This window comes from Homarus americanus, unplaced genomic scaffold, assembly GCF_018991925.1.
Source record: "Homarus americanus isolate GMGI-L3 unplaced genomic scaffold, GMGI_Hamer_2.0 scaffold32583, whole genome shotgun sequence".
In the NCBI taxonomy this organism is placed as follows: Eukaryota; Metazoa; Arthropoda; class Malacostraca; order Decapoda; family Nephropidae; genus Homarus; species Homarus americanus.
In genome coordinates this window covers 20,757,933-20,781,666 of record NW_024713129.1, presented here as the reverse complement: position 1 = coordinate 20,781,666, position 23,734 = coordinate 20,757,933, and the positions used below count along the sequence as shown (strand labels likewise).

General features: G+C 43.0%; 2 protein-coding genes across 2 annotated transcripts in view; both read left to right on the top strand.

Moving 5' to 3' along the window:
- LOC121869153 overlaps window positions 1-9,371 on the top strand; it is a 68,358-nt gene extending 58,987 nt beyond the window's left edge. The window contains exons 15-17 of the mRNA XM_042370344.1: window positions 3,869-4,023; window positions 4,173-4,300; window positions 5,283-9,371. Coding sequence (XP_042226278.1) covers window positions 3,869-4,023; window positions 4,173-4,300; window positions 5,283-8,644 — 3,645 coding nt within the window. The 3' untranslated portion in view covers window positions 8,645-9,371. The remainder of the gene's footprint in view (window positions 1-3,868; window positions 4,024-4,172; window positions 4,301-5,282) is intronic.
- A 7,569-nt stretch (window positions 9,372-16,940) lies between these two features.
- Window positions 16,941-23,734, top strand: part of LOC121869144 — a 96,370-nt gene continuing 89,576 nt past the window's right edge. The window contains exon 1 of the mRNA XM_042370334.1: window positions 16,941-17,680. Coding sequence (XP_042226268.1) covers window positions 17,186-17,680 — 495 coding nt within the window. The 5' untranslated portion in view covers window positions 16,941-17,185. The remainder of the gene's footprint in view (window positions 17,681-23,734) is intronic.

Below are 23,734 nucleotides of genomic sequence, written 5' to 3'. Positions count from 1 at the left end.
GGAGGTGGAGGAGGAGAAGGGAGAAGAGAAGGAAGTGGAGGTGGAGGAGAAGCATTTTACTGCTTCTTGGAAGGTGAGTCACCTTCCATGAAAATGTCAGGAACCTCTGGACTGACAGATTCTCCACCATGAACATCCTTCTTGAAGTGGAAGGCTGAGGGCTAGCATCTTGTTCCCTCTGCCTTTTACTGAAGAAAGTGTCAATTGTGGTCTGTGGGGCACCTGTCCTCCTCACCATTAACTTATGTTTAAAGAAGGAGACCACTGAGTCCTCAACATGACACAAAGTTAGTTCAGTTTTTTCCACTTCTGGGTGCTTTGAAGCCAGTTTCCTGAACTTCTCCCAGTAGTAAATCACATCTTTCAACTGTTTAGCTGACATATGGTCATCACTTTCAATTTCCTCCTCACCACTGTCAGCCTCTACCCGTAACATCTCATCCAGTTGCTTCAAGTCATCAGGAGTAAGTTCCTCCTCATGAGACATCACAAGCTCTTCCACATCCTTCTCCTCCACCTCAAGGCCCAATGACTGACCAATGGACACAATCTCCTGGTCCAACTCTGTTTCTTCCTCAAATCCCTCAAAATCATGGACTACTGATGGCCACAGTGCTTTCCATGAAGAATTGAGGGTTCTATTGGAGACTTCTTGCCATGATGACACAATCAATTTTACAGCCTCCAGGACGTTGAATTGTGTCTTCCAGAACTGTTTCAGTGTTAGTTCAGGATCAGTGGAAGTTGCCTGATGACACCTAAACATTTTCTTCATGTACAACTTCTTGAAGTTGCTGATTACATTCTGGTCCATTGGCTGTATGAATGATGTAGTGTTTGGAGGCAAAAACAACACTTTCACAAAGTCAAATTGATACTCCAAATTGCTGGCAAGATCAGGGTCATGACCAGGAGCATTATCCATGAGGAGAAGAGCCTTTAAAGGAAGTTTATTGGTGGTTAGCTAGCTCTTGACAGAGGGGCAAAACACATCAACAGCCCATTCATTAAAGAACTGTCTTGTCACCCATGCCTTACGGTTGGACTTCCAATAAACTCCAAGCTTTGTTCTTACCACTTTCTGTTGCTTGAACACCCTGGGGTTTTCAGAGTGGTAGACAAGCATAGGCTTCAGTCGGAAATCCCCTGAAGCATTGGCATCAAGCAATAGAGCGAGACGGTCTTTCATGGGTTTATGCCCAGGTAAAGAGGCTTCATCTTTGGTGATGAATGTTCTTTTGGGCATCTTTTTCCAGAACAGCCCAGTTTCGTCCACATTGAACACTTGCTGTGGAAGATAATTTTCTTCTTCCATCAGTTTTTTAAATTCAACTGAAAACTTTGCTGCCCCTTCTTTATCAGCACTAGCAGCTTCACCATGCCTAACAACACTTAAAATGTCACTTCTTTTCTTAAATTTTTCGAACCAGCCTTTGCTAGCCCGAAAATCTTCAAATTCTGTTCCTGAAGAACCAGGTTGATCTGCCTTTAAATGTTCATAAATCTCCCTGGCTCTTTCACAAATGAAATCACCAGAAACTGAATCACCTTTCATCTGTTTTTCCCTAATCCAGATGATAAGTAACCTCTCAGTTTCTACGATTAGGGATCTACTTTTAAACACTCTTGTAGATTTGTCTCTCACGTTCACTTCCTTAAATTTGTCTTTTTGTGCAAGAATTGTCGACACAGTTGATGCCGACATGCCATATTCTTTGCATAGCGCATTTGATTTAATGCCTTGTTCGTGTTTTTTTATTATTTCCTGCTTTATTTGGATTGAAATTGCTTTTCTTGATCTCTTAGGCCCCATGCTGGATTCAAACAATGGCAACACGTATTTTTCAAAGTTAAACTAGCTGTAAATAAAGAATATTTTCTTTAAAATAACACTGCACTGCACTATATATTGTCAATATGTAAAATAATTTTCAAAATGACCAATAATTTGCTTGGAAACACAGAAAAAAAGCGTTTAGTTGAAGAGAGTCTCAAGCAAGATGTTACCTCCAGTGAAAACAGAGAGAGACTGACGCCTGTTTGCTGTGTTAAGAGGCTGGGTGCCGCGCATTAAACTAGTCACTTTACCTTCAATTTTGTTCAATTATTGTTAAAATGACTAAAAAATTGAATATTAATCTTTTAAAATTATTGAATAGTATAAACTTCTTGATATTTACTAAAATAGTAAGGAATTTAAGCCCTAGAACCGATTAATGTATTGGCGGACTGATACTAAAGCTGGTTGCCCGGTCAGTGCAAGCGAAAACATGTTGAGGTCGGTTCGTAAGAACTTCGTTAAACGAAATTTTTTTCGTTAACCGAATTGAAGATCCTTGTGGAAGGCAGTTCGTTAATCGGAATTACGTTAACCGAGGTGTTCGTTAAACGAGGGGTCACTGTATAGTAAGATGGTATATTGACAAACATCCGAGCCAAATTTCTCGCTGATAGCGTTTTACTGGCATTCACTCATATTTTTGTAGATAAAAGGCTTCAAGATGGTAGCAAAAGTAAAGGAGCCATATCCCAGTCTCATGCTTGAACGACAAAGAAGACGCATGCAGAAAAAAAAGACACCCAGCCCAAGATGATAGAGTAACATTATCCGATAACATTTCTAGGTGTAGAATATTCTGCATGTGGCTTATTTCCTCATTTAGAAGTCGTTTTATTTTTAGAACAATATGCAAGGTGTTTGTTGCTCTAAAATAATTATTAATTGAATAAGGTTTCATAGAAGTTAGCAATTTAACCAAGTTTTACTTTTTTCATCCGTGTGACCATAAACTGGAGTCACATTGTTCAATTTGAAAATCATTCGTTCCCTCCATAAAGATATTTTTTTGATTGTGTGTTCACCTCATCCCTGGTTGTCTCAGTCCCCCTGGCTAGTCTGCTAAAAGGTTGAATAGCAGGCATTGTTCCATGTGCATATTCATAGAAGCCATTAGTCTCCATCGCTCTATATCACCCTTTAAGTCTCTTAATAAATTATAAAAGAAATCTAGTTCTTTCGAATTCTTAGTCACAGTGCAAGCATCAGTTATACCAGATTGTGGTGAATCAAGAGCAAACTGGATTGAAATGAACCATATAAAAACCCAGTCCCACCTGCCCACATTAATGCGTATTCGTTTCCTTGGTCACCACACACATGGAAGATTGTCACTTTCACTAGTGTCCTCCATATCACTCTTCTTATTTCCTTCATTTATTTTCCCGTCTTCACAGTGTGGCCAATTTTCATCATTAAATTACTCATATCATCTGTTCTATATCCATCAAGAATATCTTGCAATTAGCACTGTCTTGCCCAACCGCTGATAATCTAACCTTTGACTTGATGAAGCGCATTGACTCATTTACATGGAATATTATTCCATATTGTATGGCAAAACTTGAGGATTGCTGCATAACCCTATCATAACTAATATTTGCCTCACAAATTGTTGAAGGCAGAAACCCTATACTGTATTGTACTGTATATGCCAGCCACAGTGAACCTTCAAGATGTGGAGAGACCAGATATGTACCAGCCACAGTGAAGGGGTTGGGTGCCTTAATATGCCACATCTATACCATTTAAACTAAAAAGATCAAGTAAACAGATTAAGAAGAAAAAAATATGAATAATAAGCAGTTAATTTTAATTTGTATTTGTATGACAGTAATTGACCTAGGTATGTACTATATTCTGTGACCTTGTTAGTTTTAGGATAAATATATTTTATGTGATGATGCATTATAAATTAACTATGGAGAAGTTTCTGCTAACACTACAAAGCTTTAATTGCAGATGAAGATTTTGTATTAAACAAATAAATATATTTTTCTTATGTGAATCTCATGAAATCTTTTTAAACAGGAGGAAGGAAAGAAACGTCCATCATGCGAAGTAAAGCTGCATTATGCACTTTGTAATTTGTTGAGTGAATTAAGCCCATGGGAATCCAAACTTCTGTCTGCCACCAAGAGGTTACGCACAAAGCTAAGACATGAATGGAATGATTACGAGAAAAGGTTAGTAAATGTGTTCCTGCGTGCAAATAAATCACTAGGTGCGCATGATCCATGTATATGCTGATTGATAACCATAGATGATTATGGAACATACTGCAAACAGATTAATAATGTCATTAGTCAGTAATATTGATATGTGTGTTATACAGAGATCCAGACTATGTTGACCCAGCAGAAGAGGCATGGATGAGTGATCCTGAGCCAGAGCCTGAGCCTCCCCCACCACCAGCCCAGGAGTCATCATCATCATCATCTTCCAGTGAAGAGTCCCTTGATGGTAAGTTTGTGTCTACACCACTGTCTTTTGTAGCTTGATGCCCTTTACCAGGTGGCTGTCATGCAGTATCCTGTTTGGGAGCTGGAACTTATTTTGGAATTCCCCATTCCTCCATCATAACCATCCTTCTCAGAGAGTGAAATTAGAAACAAGGGTTACCTCCTGCAAGAGGTTAGTATATTATGCCACTTTTATGGGCTACCATCTTGTTTCAATCTCCAACTGGTTCTCATGGGGTGGCCATACCTGTTTTCCTCACCCTTTGCCCTGTATGACCGCTGACAATAACAAAGTATCTTCTCCATAGTGAGATTTCAGAGATAGTTTTTAGAGATGATATCTCTGAGGTGAGACAGACAGTTATGTTGTTTTACATTTTTTTGTGTGAGGTAAATGGCAGACTGCAGGATGTTGATGAAAGTGCACTGTATACACAAGGCTAGAAGAACTTAACATTGGTGATTTATCCTTGGACTGTTGATGAGTTCTGCTACCTAGGTGACATGGTCAGTACTGGAAGTGGTTCTGGAGCTAGCGCAGCTGCAAGACTTTGAAGTGAGTGGAGGAAGTTTAGGGAGCTGTTGCCTCAATTGACAGCAGGGAGACCTTTTTCTGTAAAAGGAAAGATGTATGCAACTGGTGTTAAGTATGATGGTGTATGCCCTTGAAACATAAGTAGTTAAAGAGGATGACATAGTACTTGAGCGAGCTGAAAGGGATATGGTAAGGTGGACATGATATGTGACACTGAAAAATAAGAAATCTTGTTTAGAGCTAGGGGGAGCAACTAAGTATTAAGAGTATTGGCAAGGTTTTCAGTAATGGTAGGCTGAAATGGTTTGGGCACATGAGTCAAGATATGCAATTATGCATACTTCTGATTGTTGGGGGAAGGAGAGCTATGGATAGGTCAATAATGATCTTATAAATTATTGTGTTCAAATTCGTCATAATGCTAATGATTCTACATTCCTCTTTACAGAAGATGGAAACACAAAACGCAAACTGAGGAAGAGGCGTGTAAAGCGGCACGCAGCATCTCAGTTAATGGAATCTGTTGCCCCCCCTGTGGAAACTACCATAGTGGCATCAGAGGAAAGTTCTGAATCTTATACGGTCACTTCTCGGGGACGTGTACGAAAAGTTAAAAAGATGATAAACTATGATGGCCTAGATTTTGAAAAGCTTGCAATCCAAGCATCTGAAGAAGCTGAGCAGGAAAGGGTAAGGAAAAGGAGGAAAAGAGAGGAAGAAGAAAAGAAAAGAGAAGAACAGGAAGCTGAAGAGGAAAGTTTGAGCTCGCAGCCCTCTGGTGTGAGGCGTTATCTTTTATCTCACACTGGACATGTCATGGGTTATATTGATAATGATGGTCAAGTTCATTCAGGAAGTGTTGTTAAAGACCCTCGAACTGAGAAAGGTAAGGTTGACATATCCTCTGTTAGAAATCTTGCTAGTCAGCTGGTAACTAATGCCAAAAAGGAAGGTCCTCAGACACCACTAAGGACTGGTGTAATGATCCCAAAGAAGACCGTCCAAAATTCTAATATGAAACCTGGTGTGCCCACTGTTGTTGTGGCTGCTATCAACAGCCAAGGATCTCCTGTGTATTTCAAAGTTGTTGGGGAACAGGCCTTACAATTAGTGAAATATATGAGACCCAGTGTGAAGGGGCCTGTATCTCAGATTAAACTTCAACATCATGGACAAACTTACACTGTTAATTCTAATGCTCATATGATAACTCACAACATTCCTGGTCTGCCTGATGGTGAAGCCACAGAAAAACCTACTTCCAGTGTTAGTCAGTCACCCACAACTGTAGCCACACCTACCTCATCACTGGTTTCCACTAAGCCTTCAACAGGACTTGAGGGCCTAGCCACCAGTAACTCTCCCAGTGTGCCTCGGGTTGCCCCAATAACTTCAGTGGTGAACAGTGTTTCATCCCAGCCAAATACTTTGGCTTTGGCATACAGAGGAATGACAAAGCCTACTAGGCCAATGACTGTTAATGCACCAGTTCGACCACGAAGTTCCATAGTTCCCGGTGCTGTGATTCATCAAGATGCTAATCGTCATTCATCAGTGGCTCCCACTAGACTAGTTACAGCCTCTCCATCAGTAGTATCATCAGTAATGCCCCCATCAGTAAATGCATCTTCATCATCAACTCATAATTTAATAAATGTAAACCAACCAGTAAATAGACAACCATCTGCCAGTATCATAGCTTCACCTAGACCACAGGTTACACCTGTAGTGAACAGGATTTCTGTGTCCTCAAGTGGCACCTCGACAAATATTGGTGCCATGCCACAGCAGTCTGGTACTCCAGTGATGCAACATCATGTTAGCTCACAGCAACAGGTAATAACAGCCCAAGCTCCAACAGCTGTAGCAGCAGCTCCCAGTCAACCTTTGGGTCAAACTGTAACAGCCACAACTATAGCAGTTCCAGGTCCTGGGGGACAGCCACAGGTACAATTAAAGCTGGAGTCTGAATCTTTAGCTCAATTGATGCAGCGAACTGGAAGCAAAATAGTGGCCTTGCCCAATGGCAGAGGTGGATATACCTTGTCTCTCACACCAGGAGTAGTACAGCCTGGCCAAGTAGGACAAAAAAATCAAACCCATATAACAGCCAATGCAGCAGCTAAAGTTCAGGTTGTATCATGCAGTACTACTCCCTTGCTTCAAGAAAATGTTCAGCCTCAAGCTGTGCAACAACCCCAAGTCATTCAGCAGCAAAGTCAAGTCATCTCACAAGGGGTGGCTGGTGTAGCAGCTGTAGGTCAACAGCAATCATCTGCTCAGCAGATCGGAGTAAGGCAAGTGATTCCAGTTACCCAGGCTCATCCTCCTGGTACGATTATCAAGGATGCAAATGTAGGTACACAAGTTGTGGTCAGTGGACAGCAAGCCATTTATTCAAGGGTGGGTACTCAACAGCGAGTATACAATCAATTAGTAACATCTCCTCAAGGAACTAGATGTGTCCCAATTTCTACAACAAATACAATTGCATCCCAACAGTCTATAAATAACAGTGTAAACACAAGTCAGTCAACTGGTGTTGTACAAAAAGTTAACACTGTAGCATCTCAGTCTCCAAGCTATCAAACTACCCAAGGTCAGCAGCAATATGTTGTACAGCAACGTGTAGTGGCAGCAGGTAACCAGGCAACCATACCTCCCCATTCTACCCAGACAGTGGTGCAGCAAGGTACTACAGCATATAAACCCGTGGTTTTGAATCAGTCAGTCCAACAAGGCACTTCACAAGTAGTTCGAGTGGCTCAGGCACCTGTAATTCAACAACAACAACAGCAGCAGCAGCAGCAAATTGTGAGATTACAGCCTGTAAGTGGAAATCATCCAACTGGCACCTCCCAGAAGCTTGTCCAAATTGTGCAGTCTGGTGCAGGACGTCAGGTGGTACAAATGGTGCAGCAGGTGGTTGCAAGTCAAGGACAACCAACAACAGGACATCAAGGATTGATTTATGTACAAGGAGGTGGCCAAGTGTTACATCAGCACCAAAAAACTAATTTGGGAACAGTTCACCACACACTGCAAGGAGCTACAGCTATACAACATAGTCAACCACAACATTTAAGTGGACAACAAAAGCCAATCGGACAACAACAAATAGTAAGTCAACAGCAACCAGCAGTGCAGCAACAAATAACTGGACAACCACATCAACAACTGACTCAACAGCTTGTACAACAGCAGTTGGTGCAACAGAAACAACAGCAAGTAGCACAACAACAGATAGCACAACCACAACAAATTGTGCAGCATCAGCAGCAACAAATTGTTCAGCAGCAACAAGTAGTTCAACAACAGATAGTACAACAGCAGCAAGTGCAACAGCAACATCAAGTGCAACATCAACAGCAACAAGTGCAACAGCAACAACAACAACAAATTGTTACTCAGCAACAACAGACAGTAGTTCAACAGCAACAGACAGTGGTTCAACAGCAACAACCAGTGGTTCAACAGCAACAACCAGTGGTTCAACAGCAACAAACAGTGGTTCAACAGCAACAACCAATGGTTCAACAGCAACAGACAGTGGTTCAACAGCAACAACCAGTGGTTCAACAGCAACAAACAGTTGTTCAACAGCAACAACCAGTGGTTCAACAGCAACAACCAGTGGTTCAACAGCAACAAACAGTTGTTCAACAGCAGGGTCGATTGGTACTGGTGAGAACAACTCAGGGAGAACAGATGGGGTTACAATTACCAGATGGACGTGTATCACTGCTCACTCAGGAGCAGCTTCAAGCAGCACTCAGAAATGGTTCTATCAAAATTACCCAACAGACTTAAACTTAAGACTCTTATTCCCATCACTGATGACTAAACAATGGGATACACTCGACCATCAAGATGATGAGTTTTTACAAGGGAGCAAGCAGTAAATTTGTTCTTCCATTTAGGGGGAGAGAGATGTGAATTACAAACAAACTATAACTTAGACATACAGTACAGTATTATAGCCACAATTATGGACTGGTGTGTCACTGACCCTTGTATTAATGAATACCTGTACTGTATGCCCTCAAATTAATTTGTACATTTTGTTGATATTGTATTTCAAGTTTTCGGTCTTTTTTATACAATTTGTATATATACCTTAATTCACTACTGTAAAAATTATTGCTATCAGATTTCATATACAGTAGAACTGTGATAGCAGGAAAGATGTGAACTTGCTTGTGTTAGGATTTGCCAGCTGTTAATAGAAAAAATTAATTAAAATCAGAGAAAACAAGGTTCTAGGCCAGTGATACTTAACGAACCTTAAAAAATAATATATAATTTGATTATGGGGTGTAATGACAATAGGCAACCATAAGTAGTTACATAAATGTGTAAATAGTTATGCAGCAAAATTTGAAATGCCTATACTGTATTGTACTGTGTAAGTAGGTAACAATAAGTTTTGAGATTTGTAAATTCGAGGCAAGTAATGAATTGCCTAATTGTGTAACTTATTATGAAAGAAAGTAAATTATATCTTGTACAAATTATGAAATAAATTTTCCAACAAAAACATTGTTTAATAGATAAATACTGCCCATTAAAACCTGTAAACCCTTATGACCCTTAACTAATTTTTTTTTACACTTGTTTCTCTGTAGTACAAAAGTTGCAGTCAACAGCCTCATTTGTACAATAATGCGCATGTGTACAAGGAATATTCATGTACAGTACAGGTAATATGTCAACCATCTGTGCTGGTGACAAGTTTAAAATTGAAAAATTCTCCATTATTACTGTATACTATGCTGTTCACCTGTAAGGATAATATTTGTGATTACTGAATTGGGTAGACAAAAGTTTCCTCCAAATCAAACATGCATATGCATTATGCATTCAGGAAAGTATATACTGTACCCATAGAGGCCTTAATATAAGGACTGACATTGCCCATACTTGGGTCCATTGACGGTTTCACAGTTTGATTTGTTAATTCAATTGCACTTTGTTTTTTTTTTTTAAGTTTCTAACCTCTTATTAATTAACTTTTAACTAACCAATTAAAGGAAAATAAAAAAAAATTCTTGTGGATGACTTAATGTGTCTCTTAAATGACTGAAAATAGTTGAAAAATATGTAAATTATAATGAAATGTGTTTTACAAAATACATTACTTTTATACATTAAATAAAACTGTTAAATAATCCAAACATCCTTTATATGACTAACAATAGCTAAATAATAGATAATATAAGGAAATGTCATTTAGAGAATAGCTGCTATGCATAAACATTTGACACAATACCAAAACAAACTACTGACATCTAGTATGTTTGATACTTTGTCATCTCACCTTGTTAGTTACCATTCGTGTGAGAATTACTTACCATGAACTGAGGGATGATGAACAGCAGAACAGAGCACCACCTGCCAGAGGCATAGTCTCCTGGCCAACTGGTACACAATCACCTTGTACCTCTGTGGGCAGGACATACCATTAAGGCATCTATAGAGCAAGGTATGGGTGATTGTGTGGAGAAGTAGGTGTGTTTGTATGTGAATCTGTGTGTGGAGGAGTATGTTTGTGTGTGTGCATGCCTGAGAGGAAACTGATTTCATGATGATGCATTTTACGCATTGGACCTAAGTTTCATACCCTGAGACTGAGTGTTTCCAGTCCTTATATTAAGGCATCTATGACTATACCAGTATATATTTTTAACATAATTATTCAAACTTGATACATCATAAGGTTGAGGCAAGCTTGAATAATCGTTTTTCATGGTCCATAAGTGGTAAAGAGAAATTATTTAAAAATCCAAGCTATTATGTTGTGCCACCCAAAAAGGATTGTTTGAAAATATATATTTAGCAGTGTTTATAATCATTACAGCTATTAAATTCTTTTAATTTAGGGGTCTGAATGCATTATTCACACATAATTTTGAGGGACAAATTAGTACAGTACAGGAGGTCCCCGACTTACGAACGAACGCTGATATGAACGGGGTTAAACTTCAAATGTACAATATTTTATTTACCTGATGACTTATTTTGTACTGTATTTTGTCATTCTATTTCTTCTATTCTCTTCAATTAAGTCATTTTAGATGTATATAAAGACTTGGGCTATGATATAGTGTGATTTGAAGCATTGTTTTGTAAATACGGTATGCATAATGCAGCATGTGTTCTGACTTATGTACAATTCTGACTTACAACGTCTTCAGGAACAGAACCCGTTCGTAACCTGGGGACCCCATTTATAAGGATTTTTATGTGCAACTAAGCATGTGTAATCCACACAAATTAGGTTGATCCCTTAGGACAAGCTGTGAGGTCACTTGTGGAATCACATAGCAATTGCCACATCAAAAGTGGACAATAAGTTGTCAGCTGTAGTCTTTGAGGCTGCCACACAATAGGACCATTTTATAGTCTGATTTTTTACAGAAGCATTTAGTACTTATTTTCTTCTTTTTTTTTCAATACAGTATGTTAATACTGTACCATAAATCCCATGCATTGATATCCTTATTCAGATGAATTACTGTAAAGTTATATGTTATGATTATAAATAGCAATGTACTGTATTTCTTTTATTTTGTGTATGGGAAACTTTTGAGTACAGTACATGTACTGTATTCATACACAATACGTTTATAGGAAGTTCTCATTTATGAAATGACATGATGGATCTCTGTATCTTGTAATTAAAACCAATTTTTAAAAACTGGCTTCAATTCATAGCACAGTGTTGTGTGAACCTCAAAATATTACACTGCAGAAACTGAGAAACATACTTGGTATGAAATACATTCACCTGCATCGCAACAAAAACTTAATTGATTATTTTTATTATTTCATACCTGTACTGTACTGTATTTAGAAACTTTGCACCTTGGTTTTTGTACCCCAATGCCTTACTGGAATCTGTCACCAGCTGTAAATTGATCCCAAGGGGCAGACACATTAAAATCACAAAATCTAACAATAAGAAAATATTATTAGTACAGTAATATCCCGCTTTACGCGGTTTTTTTTTACACGTTTTTACATTTACGCGGTACCCCGCCAGAACCGGAATGTTCACTTTACGCGGTGCATCTACTCATATACGCGGGAAGCGGCGCGGGCAGGGTGCGCACAAGGTCGCCCAGTCATCAAAACATTCCCGAGTTCTTCACCCGCCACCCACCACAGCCTGCCCAAGTCAGTGATAGTGAGGATATGGACTTTGAGGGGTTTGACAAAGAGGCCCTGCAAGCCTCTGTGGTGGATAGTGATACAAGTGATACAGGTGAGGGCCAATAATCTGCCCTCTGCCTCGGAACCAACCCCCCCATCCCCGTGTGCCCAGCCATCTTTTCTACAAATGTAAGTGTTAAAAAACCTAATATTATTGATATTTCTCTTAATTATTAATTGTGTGTGCATACCATCATAAAATTAAGAAGTTATTTTTACTACAACGTACGTATTGTGTCTGAAAAAGTGGAGTTTGGGGGTCGGCCCGGTCTCTATTTCAATTAATCCCATATGTTCTGTTGTTCACTTTACGCGGGCCTCCGTGGGTTCAATTGACCGCGTAAAGCGAGGTATTACTGTACTGTATTTAGTTTTGCAATGTTACCAGTGGCAAGTGATGGATAAGGTTTACTTTATGGGAACTTTGAATTTGTGTTTTTGGCCCCCTTGTTTACTTTTCAGAAAGGAACAAAGATGGCTACCATTGTGGTTCACTGGCATGAACTTTAGTTTTATAGATCTTAAAGATGATCAAGTATGCAAGAGATCAGCAACTGATTCACAGAGTGAAATGCTGTGTGTATTTTCCAAAGACACTTACTCTTTTAAGAGTTAATAAATCATATGACTCTTATGATATGTCTCTTCATACCTCTGCAGATTTATGAACACTATTAACATAAGTAGCCTGAAGTATGAGTCAGTTGATAGAGTAAAATGAAGAAATTACATACTGTTTTACCAAAGAAAACAATTACAAGACTAGACTTGGAACAACAGGTGTACAGTACATAAAACACATAGCAAGATTACCAAGACTGTAAATACCTGGTAGATTTTTTGTATGAATAGATGGTAGAGTAGATAAAAAGCCCCAAAATTGGAAGTACGGGTATCCCCCGATTTACGATCTTCCTACCTACGATATTCTGCTTCAAAAATAATGATGTATTAAGACCACCTCCTTATTTGCAATGTGATGTGATGAGTGTTTTTAATTGTGTTTTAGGTACTGTATATTATTAGTGAACGATTTTTTCTCGATGATACCAGTCATTATAATCCCAATTTATGATATTTTGACCTATGATGGGTTTTTCAGAAACCTAACCCATCATATTGTAGTTGAGATCATTCCATCATACAAAGGAAAAGGAAATTAGGCAAATCCAAGGCTTATTGTAGAACAATATTTTATAGCATAGGTGGTGAAGTGTACTGTAATGTAGTTTATATATTTTATTTAAAGAAGTTACCAGAGTTCCTCATTGGTAGGGAGCTGAGGGGATTTAGGGAGGAAAGATATTGTGTGGACTATTTTTTTCATTGATATGTTGTGGACAAGCTCTGAAAAAGAAGAGGCTTTTTGTTCTTTTAAAAATTCTTGTAGGCCATGTGATAAAGTGAATAGATAGGTTTAGGAGTAATCCAAAAGTGACCTTTAATGTACAGTACAGGTAAGCATGATAAATATATGAGTAACAATAAAAGTGTTGACAGACCAGTATGGAACTACTGTACAGTTTATGGAGTTAGTTGGTGAAGGTGGGGAGGAGGTACTAGTTGATTGTGTACAGGGGGTAATAAATGCTGTAAGGCCTTGGGTGACATAGACTACATTGCCTGAAAGAGGACGTGAAAAAGAGACTGAAATCTCAATAATTAACACAAAGCTTCACAAAATCAGAAAGACCAACTCTACCAAATGAACACAATCTCAGTCACAAAGATCATTTTGAAAGACATCAGACCAGAGGTGAAGATCCTTTTTTGCTACCTGTACATTCTTTATAGTACATAAGAACATAAGAATGGAGGAAACTGCAGCGGGCCTATTGGCCCATACTGGGCAGTCCCGTTTACACCCAACCCCTATTGCTCATATAAGCATCCAACCTATGTTTGAAGCTATTCAGCGTATTCGAGTTAATGATGATATTTGGTAACTTGTTCCATTCATCCACTACTCTGTTTCCAAACCAGTGTTTACCTATTTAACGCCTAAATCTAAATTTGTCTAATTTAAAACCATTGTTACGAGTTCGCTCCTGGTTGGATAGTTTGAGTACCTTTGTAATGTCCCCTTTGTTTAGCCCTGCCTTCCACTTATACACCTCTATCAGGTCGCCCCCTCGCTCTACGTCTCTCGAGGGAGTGCAAATTAAGACGCTTTAACCTGTCTCTGTACTCAAGGTTCCTAATGCCCGGGATAAGTCTTGTCATTCTCCTCTGAATTCTTTCCAAGGATTCTATATTCATTCTGTAATACATGTACGGTGACCAGAACTGAACTGCGTAATCCAGGTGTGGTCTCATAAGAGCAAGATACAGTTTTAGGATGACCTCGCTAGTGCTGTACTATACTGTACAGTATACTACCCCTCCAGGGGGTCCAAGAAATTGTGGGTGGGGGGGCACATGGCGAGCATAGTGCCAGTGTGGGGTACAGGTTGTTTGGTTCCTACTCAGGATGGGATGGAGAAAGGAAACTCACAATGTGCTCTCTGTATACATATTGTATTGGATGTACAATGCAGCTTGGTGCTGGGAAGGCAGCATGGTTATAAGCGTTGAGTAGAGAGAGCTGGTTGGTGAGGGTGATCAGAGGAGGACAAGCTTGTGGGTCGCCATGCTCGCCGGCGGGAGCGAGGACCGCCAGGCAGGCGGAGGAGGAGGTGTTGCTTGCTGGTTGGTGTAGGTAGAAAGAGCGGTCACCATGAGGTCAGGTCTATTGTAGCGGAGGTAGGCGTGGCTTAATAGTTGACCTCCGTCATGTAAGGCGGCGCTGGTTGACCTAGACCACGAGGCATACACTGGGGAATTCGCGGGGTCGGCTACTCAGCGACAAACAGCGTTTGTAGGGGAGGTATCCACTACACCAGCTTGGTTTTCGGGGGGGTGGGAGGGAGGGGTCATTTTGAGGCCTTTTTTGAAGCCATGTGCGCCTGATATTAGGAGAAATTTTGAGGTCAATAGTAATTACTTTTTACTGTTAAAACACCTGAGTACAATACTCCATTAAAGGAAAAGTATAAGAATTTCTGATGATAAAAGGGCGTTCGGACCCCCTCCCCGTCCCCCACCCTGGATCCACCCCTGCCCTCCTAATAGCCAGAGTCACGGCAAGTAAAGACCTGTGGTGATCTGACAAATCCTTCTCCCTCCCCTCTTCCTTGTCTAAACGTTACTGGGTAGTTTTGGAACTATCACTTTTACTTTTATGATCTTCGCCACTGATCAGCTCATTTGCTGCTTGGGCGGTCGGTCACATGTCTGTTATGCAATGTTGGCAATTACTGAGCATGCACTGGCTCCTGAATGTATCAACCTGCCCCAATGTTGGTCAAGTCTGGGTTTGAAAAAGCTCACATTCAGTGCTGTCACAACACTGGCGGATTTTTCCGTGAGTTTACAATTTTCACTCCGAAAAAGTTTGAGTTGACGATTTTCTGAACTTGTGGCTTCTTCAACCTTGAGCTGTGACCCCTAGTGGGGCGGGCAGGTGCCAGCTCCAGGTATGGACACTCAACTGAGTAGTGCCCTCGAAGATGATAATAAATTTCAATTAAGTCCCCCTTGCCCTACTGTAGTATAAGCTTGGCAATTGCAGGCGTTCTGATCTGTCTGTGTAGCTGAGGTGCCATAGTCCCAGCACCAGTCTGGTGGCCTCCTTTTTCAATCAATTGACAGTCTCTAGCATATCTTAGGACCAGGCGGGGTGACAGTACTCCAAACGGGGAGTACCAAAGAAATATCCGAACAACCTTCTTATAAGACGTCTTATAAGCTTAGTTAATTGGTTCATCTTCTCACAATTGCCCGAGAACTTCAGTTCATTGTCAACATACTCCCAGGTTCGATCTCTGTTAATGCTGTTTCTTCGTCCCGTTGGGACATGTGTTATGCTTCCCTACTGTTGGTACGACCTGGGAGCATCCTCTTACACTTCGTGGCATTAAAATCTTAGCAGCCATTCCTCCAACCACTCCTGAAGCCGACAGAGGTCTTTTTGTAGCTCTTCACACTCTATTTCGTTCTTAATTTCCCTGAATAACTTGTCATTGTCTGCAAACATTTATATGCAGGCGTGAATAGCTTCTGGCATATCATTTATGAAACAAACGGCAACGGTCCCAGTACACTGCCCTGGTGATACGCTTGTCATTGAACGGTACGCATGCCAATTTCGTGTCATTAATCACCACACACTGCTTGCAGTCGTGAATAAAATTCCCGTACCCTCCTTCTAACCATCAAATCTGCTGTACAGTATTGTCCCACTGCAACTTTGCTATCTCCTACTACTACTAATAATATTAATTTTTAGCTTGGCTCTCTTTTCTTAAATACAAAAAAATATCAACAGTAAAATATTTCCTAAACTAATTCAATGAACAGTATTCATTAAGAATGTTTAGTCTGGTGGGTGTCAAGAAGCGACAACCAATGTATTTAAAGTTACCAAGACACTCACAGTAATGGCACTTTATATGTTTTAATTTTCTGTAGTTGGTGTTTTCTGAAATTAACACTATATCTAAAATACTTACACAAACATGAATGAGGTGGAAATAAACTACACAATTCTGTAAATTTTTAGGTATAAGCGCAGCCGCCGTCACAACACAAACTTATAGTTGGCTACCGTCAAAACAAACTCCACATGCGCCAAATACTCCGAGCTGCCGGGCGTAGGAATATTCATATTAACAACTATATTTCCCTTGTGTTTTCTAACAACTAACTTTTAAGATATGTTTAAATATAATTTTAATAAACAGATTCATCTAATTAGGTAAAATTTAATGGGGTAAGATAATGAAAACGTACGACATGTTCCGGCATCGGAGGACAAGCAGGTGATATAGCAGACGTCAATCCGTGCCAGAACAACTCTTCACCTGAGTTGTCCGTACACGCGGGTGCACTTGTGCTCGGCTTTGTTGTGATAGTTGAGTGTTAAAAGGTGTTGCAAAGTTTGTTGATGTGTTACAGTGCCAACAGTAGTGATTCTCCTATTTAATTTAGCAACAGTTGGTATACTAATAAAAAAATGCTTAAATCTTGTTAGTGACCTAAGACACGTGTTAACAAGGATAAAACACACAGTTGCACGTGTAGCGCTGTCCCCTTGTCACCATGACTGTGGTGGCCCCAGCGCCGCGTCCCAACTCCTTGTTGCCCCGGGCCCCGGCACCATGGCGACCCACGGCTGCGGCAGCGCTGGGGCTGCCTGCGGCCGTTCAGAGCCTCCTGCAGCAGCTAGGGGGAACATTCCACACTTACCATCCATTCCGGCGCGCCAGGACTGAGAATGACGTGGACACCAACATTCCTCGTAGCCCCGCTCCACTGCTACTTCTTAGTCGCAACGCCCTGGTGGCGTCCTTTGGCCTGCGGAAATTGCGGCGTCTCTTACTGTGGGCGGGAGCACCTCGGGCGGTGTCTCGGCTGGTGTCGACGGTGGGTGCAGGGGAGTGCGAGGCCCTGGGAGCGGCGCCCCTCACCGATGTCTTCGCTCAACCTTTCTTCCACCGCGCCGTGACATGGCGGGTCACCTGTTGCTTGGACCGTCAGCCGTATCTCACCACCTACGCCGCCACTTCCGCCATCCACGGCTACTGTGTCCCCTGGGTTAGTACCTCACCAATGCTAAGGAGCCGTGAACTAATAGCTTAACAAGTGACAGTTAAATAACTAGCCCGGCTGCCTCCACACTAATAGTGTAGACTCTTGTGAAGCCCTCGTAGGTTGAGTCAGTGCCCCTCCCTCCTTCACGTTTACGGGGTTGTCACCTCTTGAGTTCACTTGTGGTTCTATAAAATTTATTCCCTGTGGTACAGGGTGTAGGGATCTTTACAGATATGTTCGTTTTTCTAACGAGAATGAAATTAAATGACCATAGGAAATTTGCCTGTGTATACTGGGCTGGGAGGTGGTTGACTGCAGGACTAATTCGTCTATAACAGCGGTATTTCTCCTGCGGAAAATGTGACCAGTTTTGTTTGGCAGGTAAAGGTTAGGCTTTGTTAGTGCTAGGGTGGTTAATCTTTAGATGAAATTAGCTGGAGGACGAATGTTAGGTGATACAAATAAAATAGTTTCAAAACTCATTTTGGTCAAAGGTTATGTGAGAGAGAGAAGGTTGTTACTTGTCAAAGAAGACTTAAGAAGTTAAGATTGTCGTACCGTCTTTTAATTCTCGCATATTTTTTTCATTTAATTAGCGTGCGAGTTATCATGTAGGTGTCCTCAGTGCTCTGTAAAATTCATAAGACATTTTTTGTCGTAAAAATGAGATGCTAAGCTAACATGAGTTCAGATGCTCACGGCACACCTTACAGGTGTAAGTACAGAGAGGGCATAATGGATACAGTGATCGCTTCCTGCCCAAAGGATCGCTAGTTTACTCCTGATCCCACTAGTTCACTCATCTGTGAATGGGTAATAAACTTAACAGTTGGGAAAATGAAGGTGGTCAAGTGCAGTGCCGACAACGCTGCCCCCTTGTGTACCGAAGGCTCAGTATACAGCGTGTTCATAGTTGACGTAACATCGACTTGTGGACTGAACACACTAAGGAGGTTTCGAGTACAAACACACACACACACACACACACAGAAGTCAATATCAGGCCAACTTTGAACCTTAAAAATATTTCCTATTTCAGTGGTTTCCAAATTATTTCATATGGCACTTCCCTCCCCCCCCCCATTTTTTTTACCAAATCCTGACGCCTGTCACCCCCATTTTTTTTAATAAAATTTAGAAACTTTTAATCGATTTACCATCATGTACTCGCAATTATATTACTTTCAAGATCAACCAATTTATAATTATTTTTTCTGTATCGTGCATATGGGGAAGATTGAAATACACTAAGAAAACATTGATTGTTACACAATTTCACTGAATATATTTAAAATTTCTAACTAAGGAAAAAAGAAAATAATTGCGGTTATATATGATTTTTTTCACATGGCCTCACGCCCCCTCCCCCATCCCTGGGAGGAGGGCGCCACCCAGCTTGGGAACCACTGTGACCTAAGGGTGAGTGGCTCAGGTGTTGTGGCTGCCTCACCATGGCCTTCACTCCCACATTTCTTTTTAATAAGTAGGAACAGTGACAGCCTACCTCCTCCTACCAGGCAGCTGAACAATACCAGCCTACCTCCACCTACCAGGCAGCTGAACAATGACAGCCTACCTCCTCCTACCAGGCAGCTGAACAATGACAGCCTACCTCCTCCTACCAGGCAGCTGAACAATGACAGCCTACCTCCTCCTACCAGGCAGCTGAACAATGACAGCCTACCTCCTCCTACCAGGCAGCTGAACAATACCAGCCTACCTCCACCTACCAGGCAGCTGAACAATTAACCAGCCTACACTCCACCTACTGAGCAGCTGAACAGCTGCCTACCTCCACCTACCAGGCAGCTGAACAATACCAGCCTACCTCCACCTACCAGGCAACTGGAACAATGACTGCCTACCTCTGCCTCCCCTACCAGGCAGCTGAACAATGACTGCCTACCTCCACCTACCAGAGCAGCTGAACAATACCAGCCTACCTCCACACCTACCAGGCAACTGAACAATGACTGCCTACCTCCACTACCAGGCAGCTGAACAGCTGACAGCCTACCTTCACCTACCAGGCAGCTCAACAATGACAGCCTACCTCCATCTACCAAGCAGCTGAACAGTGACTGCCTACCTCCACCTACCAGGCAGCTGAACAGCCAGCCTACACTCCACCTACCAGGCAGCTCAACAATGAGCAGCCTGCGCACTCCTCCTACCAGGCAGCTGAACAATGACAGCCTACCTCCACCTACCAGAGCAGCTCTGCTTAATGACAGCCTATCCATCTACCAGGCAGCTGAACAATGACAGCCTACCTCCACCTACCAGGCAGCTCAACAATGACCAGCCTACACTCTCCTACCAGGCAGCTGAACAATGACCTTCCTCCACCTACAGGCAGCTGAACAATGACTGCCTACGCCTCCTCTACCAGGCAGCTGAACAATGACAGCCTGCACTCCACCTACCAGGCAGCTGAACAATGACTGCCTGCCTCCCACTACAGGCAGCTGAACAATGACTGCCTGCCTCCACCTACCAGGCAGCTGAACAATGACTGCCTACCTCCTCCTACCAGGCAGCTGGAACAGCTGACAGCCTGCCTCCACCTGCCAGGCAGCTGAACAGCCGACAGCCTACACTCCACCCACCAGGCAGCTGAACAATAACAGCCTACCTCCACCTACCAGGCAGCTGAACAATGACTGCCTACCTCCTACTACCAGGCAGCTGAACCCAATGACTGCCACACACTCCACCTACCAAGCAGCTCAACAATGACAGCCTGCACTCCCACCTACCAGGCAGCTGAACAATTTACAGCCTACCTCCACCTACCAGGCAGCTCAACAATGACAGCTACCTCCATCTACCAGGCAGCTCAGCAACAATGACAGCCTACACTCCACCTGCCAGGCAGCTGAACAATGACAGCCTACCTCCACCCTAACAGGCAGCTGAACAGCCAGACTGCCTGCCTCCCACCTACCCAGGCAGCTGAACAATAACAGCCTACACTCCACCTACCAGGCAGCTGAACAATGACAGCCTACACTCCACCTACCAGGCAGCCGAACAATGACTGCCTACCTCCACCTACCAAGGCAGCTGAACAATAACAGCCTACCTCCACCTACCAGGCAGCTGAACAGCCTGACAGCCCCTACCTCCACCTACCAGGCAGCCGAACAGCCCAGCTGCCCTGCCTCCACCTACCAGGCAGCTGAACAATAACAGCCTACCTCCACCTACCAGGCAACTGAACAACCAACAGCCCACACTCCACCTACCAGGCAACTGAACAATGACTGCCCCTACCTCCACACCCTACCAGGCAGTTCAGTGTAACAGCCTACCTCCACCTGCAGGCAGTTGAACAATAACAGCCTGCCTCCACCTGCCAGGCAGCTGAACAATAACAGCCTACCTCCACCTGCCAGGCAGCTGAACAATGACTGCCTGCCTCCACCACCAGCAGTTGAACAACAACAGCCTGCCTCCACCTGCCAGGCAGCTGAACAATAACAGCCTACCTCCACCTGCAGGCAGCTGAACAGCCCATTGCCTACTGCTCCACCTACCAGGCAGTTGAACAATAACAGCCTGCCTCCACCTACCAGGCAGTTGAACAATAACAGCCTACACTCTCCACCTACCAGGCAGCTGAACAATAACAGCCTACCTCCACCTACCAGGCAGCTGAACAGCAGGCTGCCCTACGCACTCCACCACTAGGCAGTTGAACAACAGCCTGCCTCCACCTACCAGGCAGCTGAACAATGACTGCCTACCTCCACCTACCAGGCAGCTGAACAACCATTGCCCTACCTCCACCTACCAGGCAGCTGAACAATGACTGCCTACACTCCACCCACTACCAGGCAGTTGAACAATAACAGCCTACCTCCACCTACCAGGCAGCTGAACAATAACAGCCTGCCTCCACTACCAGGCAGCTGAACAATAACCAGCCCTCCACCTACCAGAGCAGTTGAACAATAGCCTACCTCCATCTACCAGGCCTTCGAACAATAACAGCCTACCTCCACCTACCAGGCAGCTGAACAATGACAGCCTACCTCCACCCTACCAGGCAGCGCCTGTGGCAGCCTGCCTCCACCCCTACCAGGGCAGCTGAACAGCCCAGGCAGCCTACCTCCACCTACCAGGCAGTTGAACCCAATAACAGCCTACCTCCACCTACCAGGCAGCTGAACAATAACAGCTACCTCCACCTACCAGGCAGCTGAACAGCCTGACCCGCACCACTCCACCTGCCAGGCAGCTGAACAATGACAGCCTACCTCCACCTACCAGGCAGCTGAACAATGACAGCCCTCACTCCACCTACCAGGCAGCTGAACAATGACTGCCTACCTCCACCTACAGGCAGCGAACAATAACAGCCCCTATCTCCACCTGCCAGGCAGTTGAACAATAACAGCCTACCTCCACCTACCAGGCAGCAGCTGAACAATGACTGCCTACCTCCACCACCAGGCAGCTGAACAATAACAGCCTGCACTCCACCTACCAGGCAACTGAACAATAGCCTATCTCCCTACCAGGCAGTTGAACAATATTGCCTCCACCTACCAGGCAGCTGAACAACATTTGCTACCTCCACCTACAGCAGCTGAACAATGACTGCCCTACCTCCTCTACAGGCAGCTGAACAATACCAGCCTACCTCCACCTACCAGGCAACCGAACAATAACAATACCTCCACCCCTACCAAGGCAGCTGAACAATGACTGCCTACGCCTCCACCTGCCAGACAGCTGAACAATGACAGCCTACACTCCACCTGCAGGCAGCTGAACAATGACAGCCTACCTCCCACCTACCAGGCACAGCCGAACAGCCAACAGCCCCTATCTCCCACCTACCAGGCAGTTGAACAGCCAACAGCCTACACTCCACCTACCAGGCAGCTGAGCAGCCACCTGCCTCCACCTACCAGGCAGCCGAACAATAACTGCCTACCTCCACCTACCAGGCAGCTGAACAATGACTGCCTACCTCCACCCTACCAGAGCAGCCGAACAATAACAGCCTACCTCACCTACCAGGCAGCTGAACAACAGCCTACTCCTCCTACCAGGCAGCTGAACAATGACAGCCTACCTCCTGCCTACCAGGCAGCCCGACAATAACAGCCTACCTCCACCTACCAGGCAGTTGAACCGTAACAGCTCACACTCCACCTACCAGGCAGCCCGAACAATGACAGCCTACCTCCACCTGCCAGGCAGCTGAACAATAACAGCCTACCTCCACCTACCAGGCAGCCGAACAATAACAGCCTACCTCCACCTACCAGGCAGCTGAGCAATGACAGCCTACCTACACGTACCAGGCAGCTTAACAATAACAGCCTACCTCCACTTGTCAGGTAGCCAAGAAACGTATTTATAAATATACTGCCTTTCAGATACATTAAAATGTTAATCTTCACGTTTGGTAAAATTCTGCAGCCCTCTTCCACTAGTGACGAGTAGGTCAGGTAGTGTTATGAAAGAGGCTGATGTATTTGGCGTTGCTAGAGAGTTATCAAATGTATCACCAGAAAGGGGAAGAGTCAGTTATAACATTTCGTGAACTGATGCAAGTTTTTTTTTAATATGTCCTAACACAACTTATCAACTTAACAGCCGTTCAGGCAGTCGGTCGTTCTTTGCTACTTTGTCACGACTTTTATTGTCCAGTGTTAGTACAGAAAGAAATCCTACAATATTTGGTAGTGTCACACTGAATAACACTTTCCTCACATCTATCCTGGGCCGGGGATTGAACCTTTGATGAGAAATACGCTCATAATTATGAGCGTATTTCTCATCAATCAGGCTCATAAACTGAAACGTGACAAAGTTAAAATTGTCAGTAGGACATAGATTATAATCTATGTACTACTGACAATTTTAACTTGTTTAAAAAAGTAATTTGGCTAGCCTTTAGCTTCTTCAGAAACAACTAAAAACACAAATCATGTGGTTAAAAAGTGTGGTCCGTCCAGCAACACTTTCCAGTTTTACAGTTTGGCGCGAACACTGGTATCAGCTTAGACATTGTGCGCTCTGTTGCGGGGATGCTGGGTT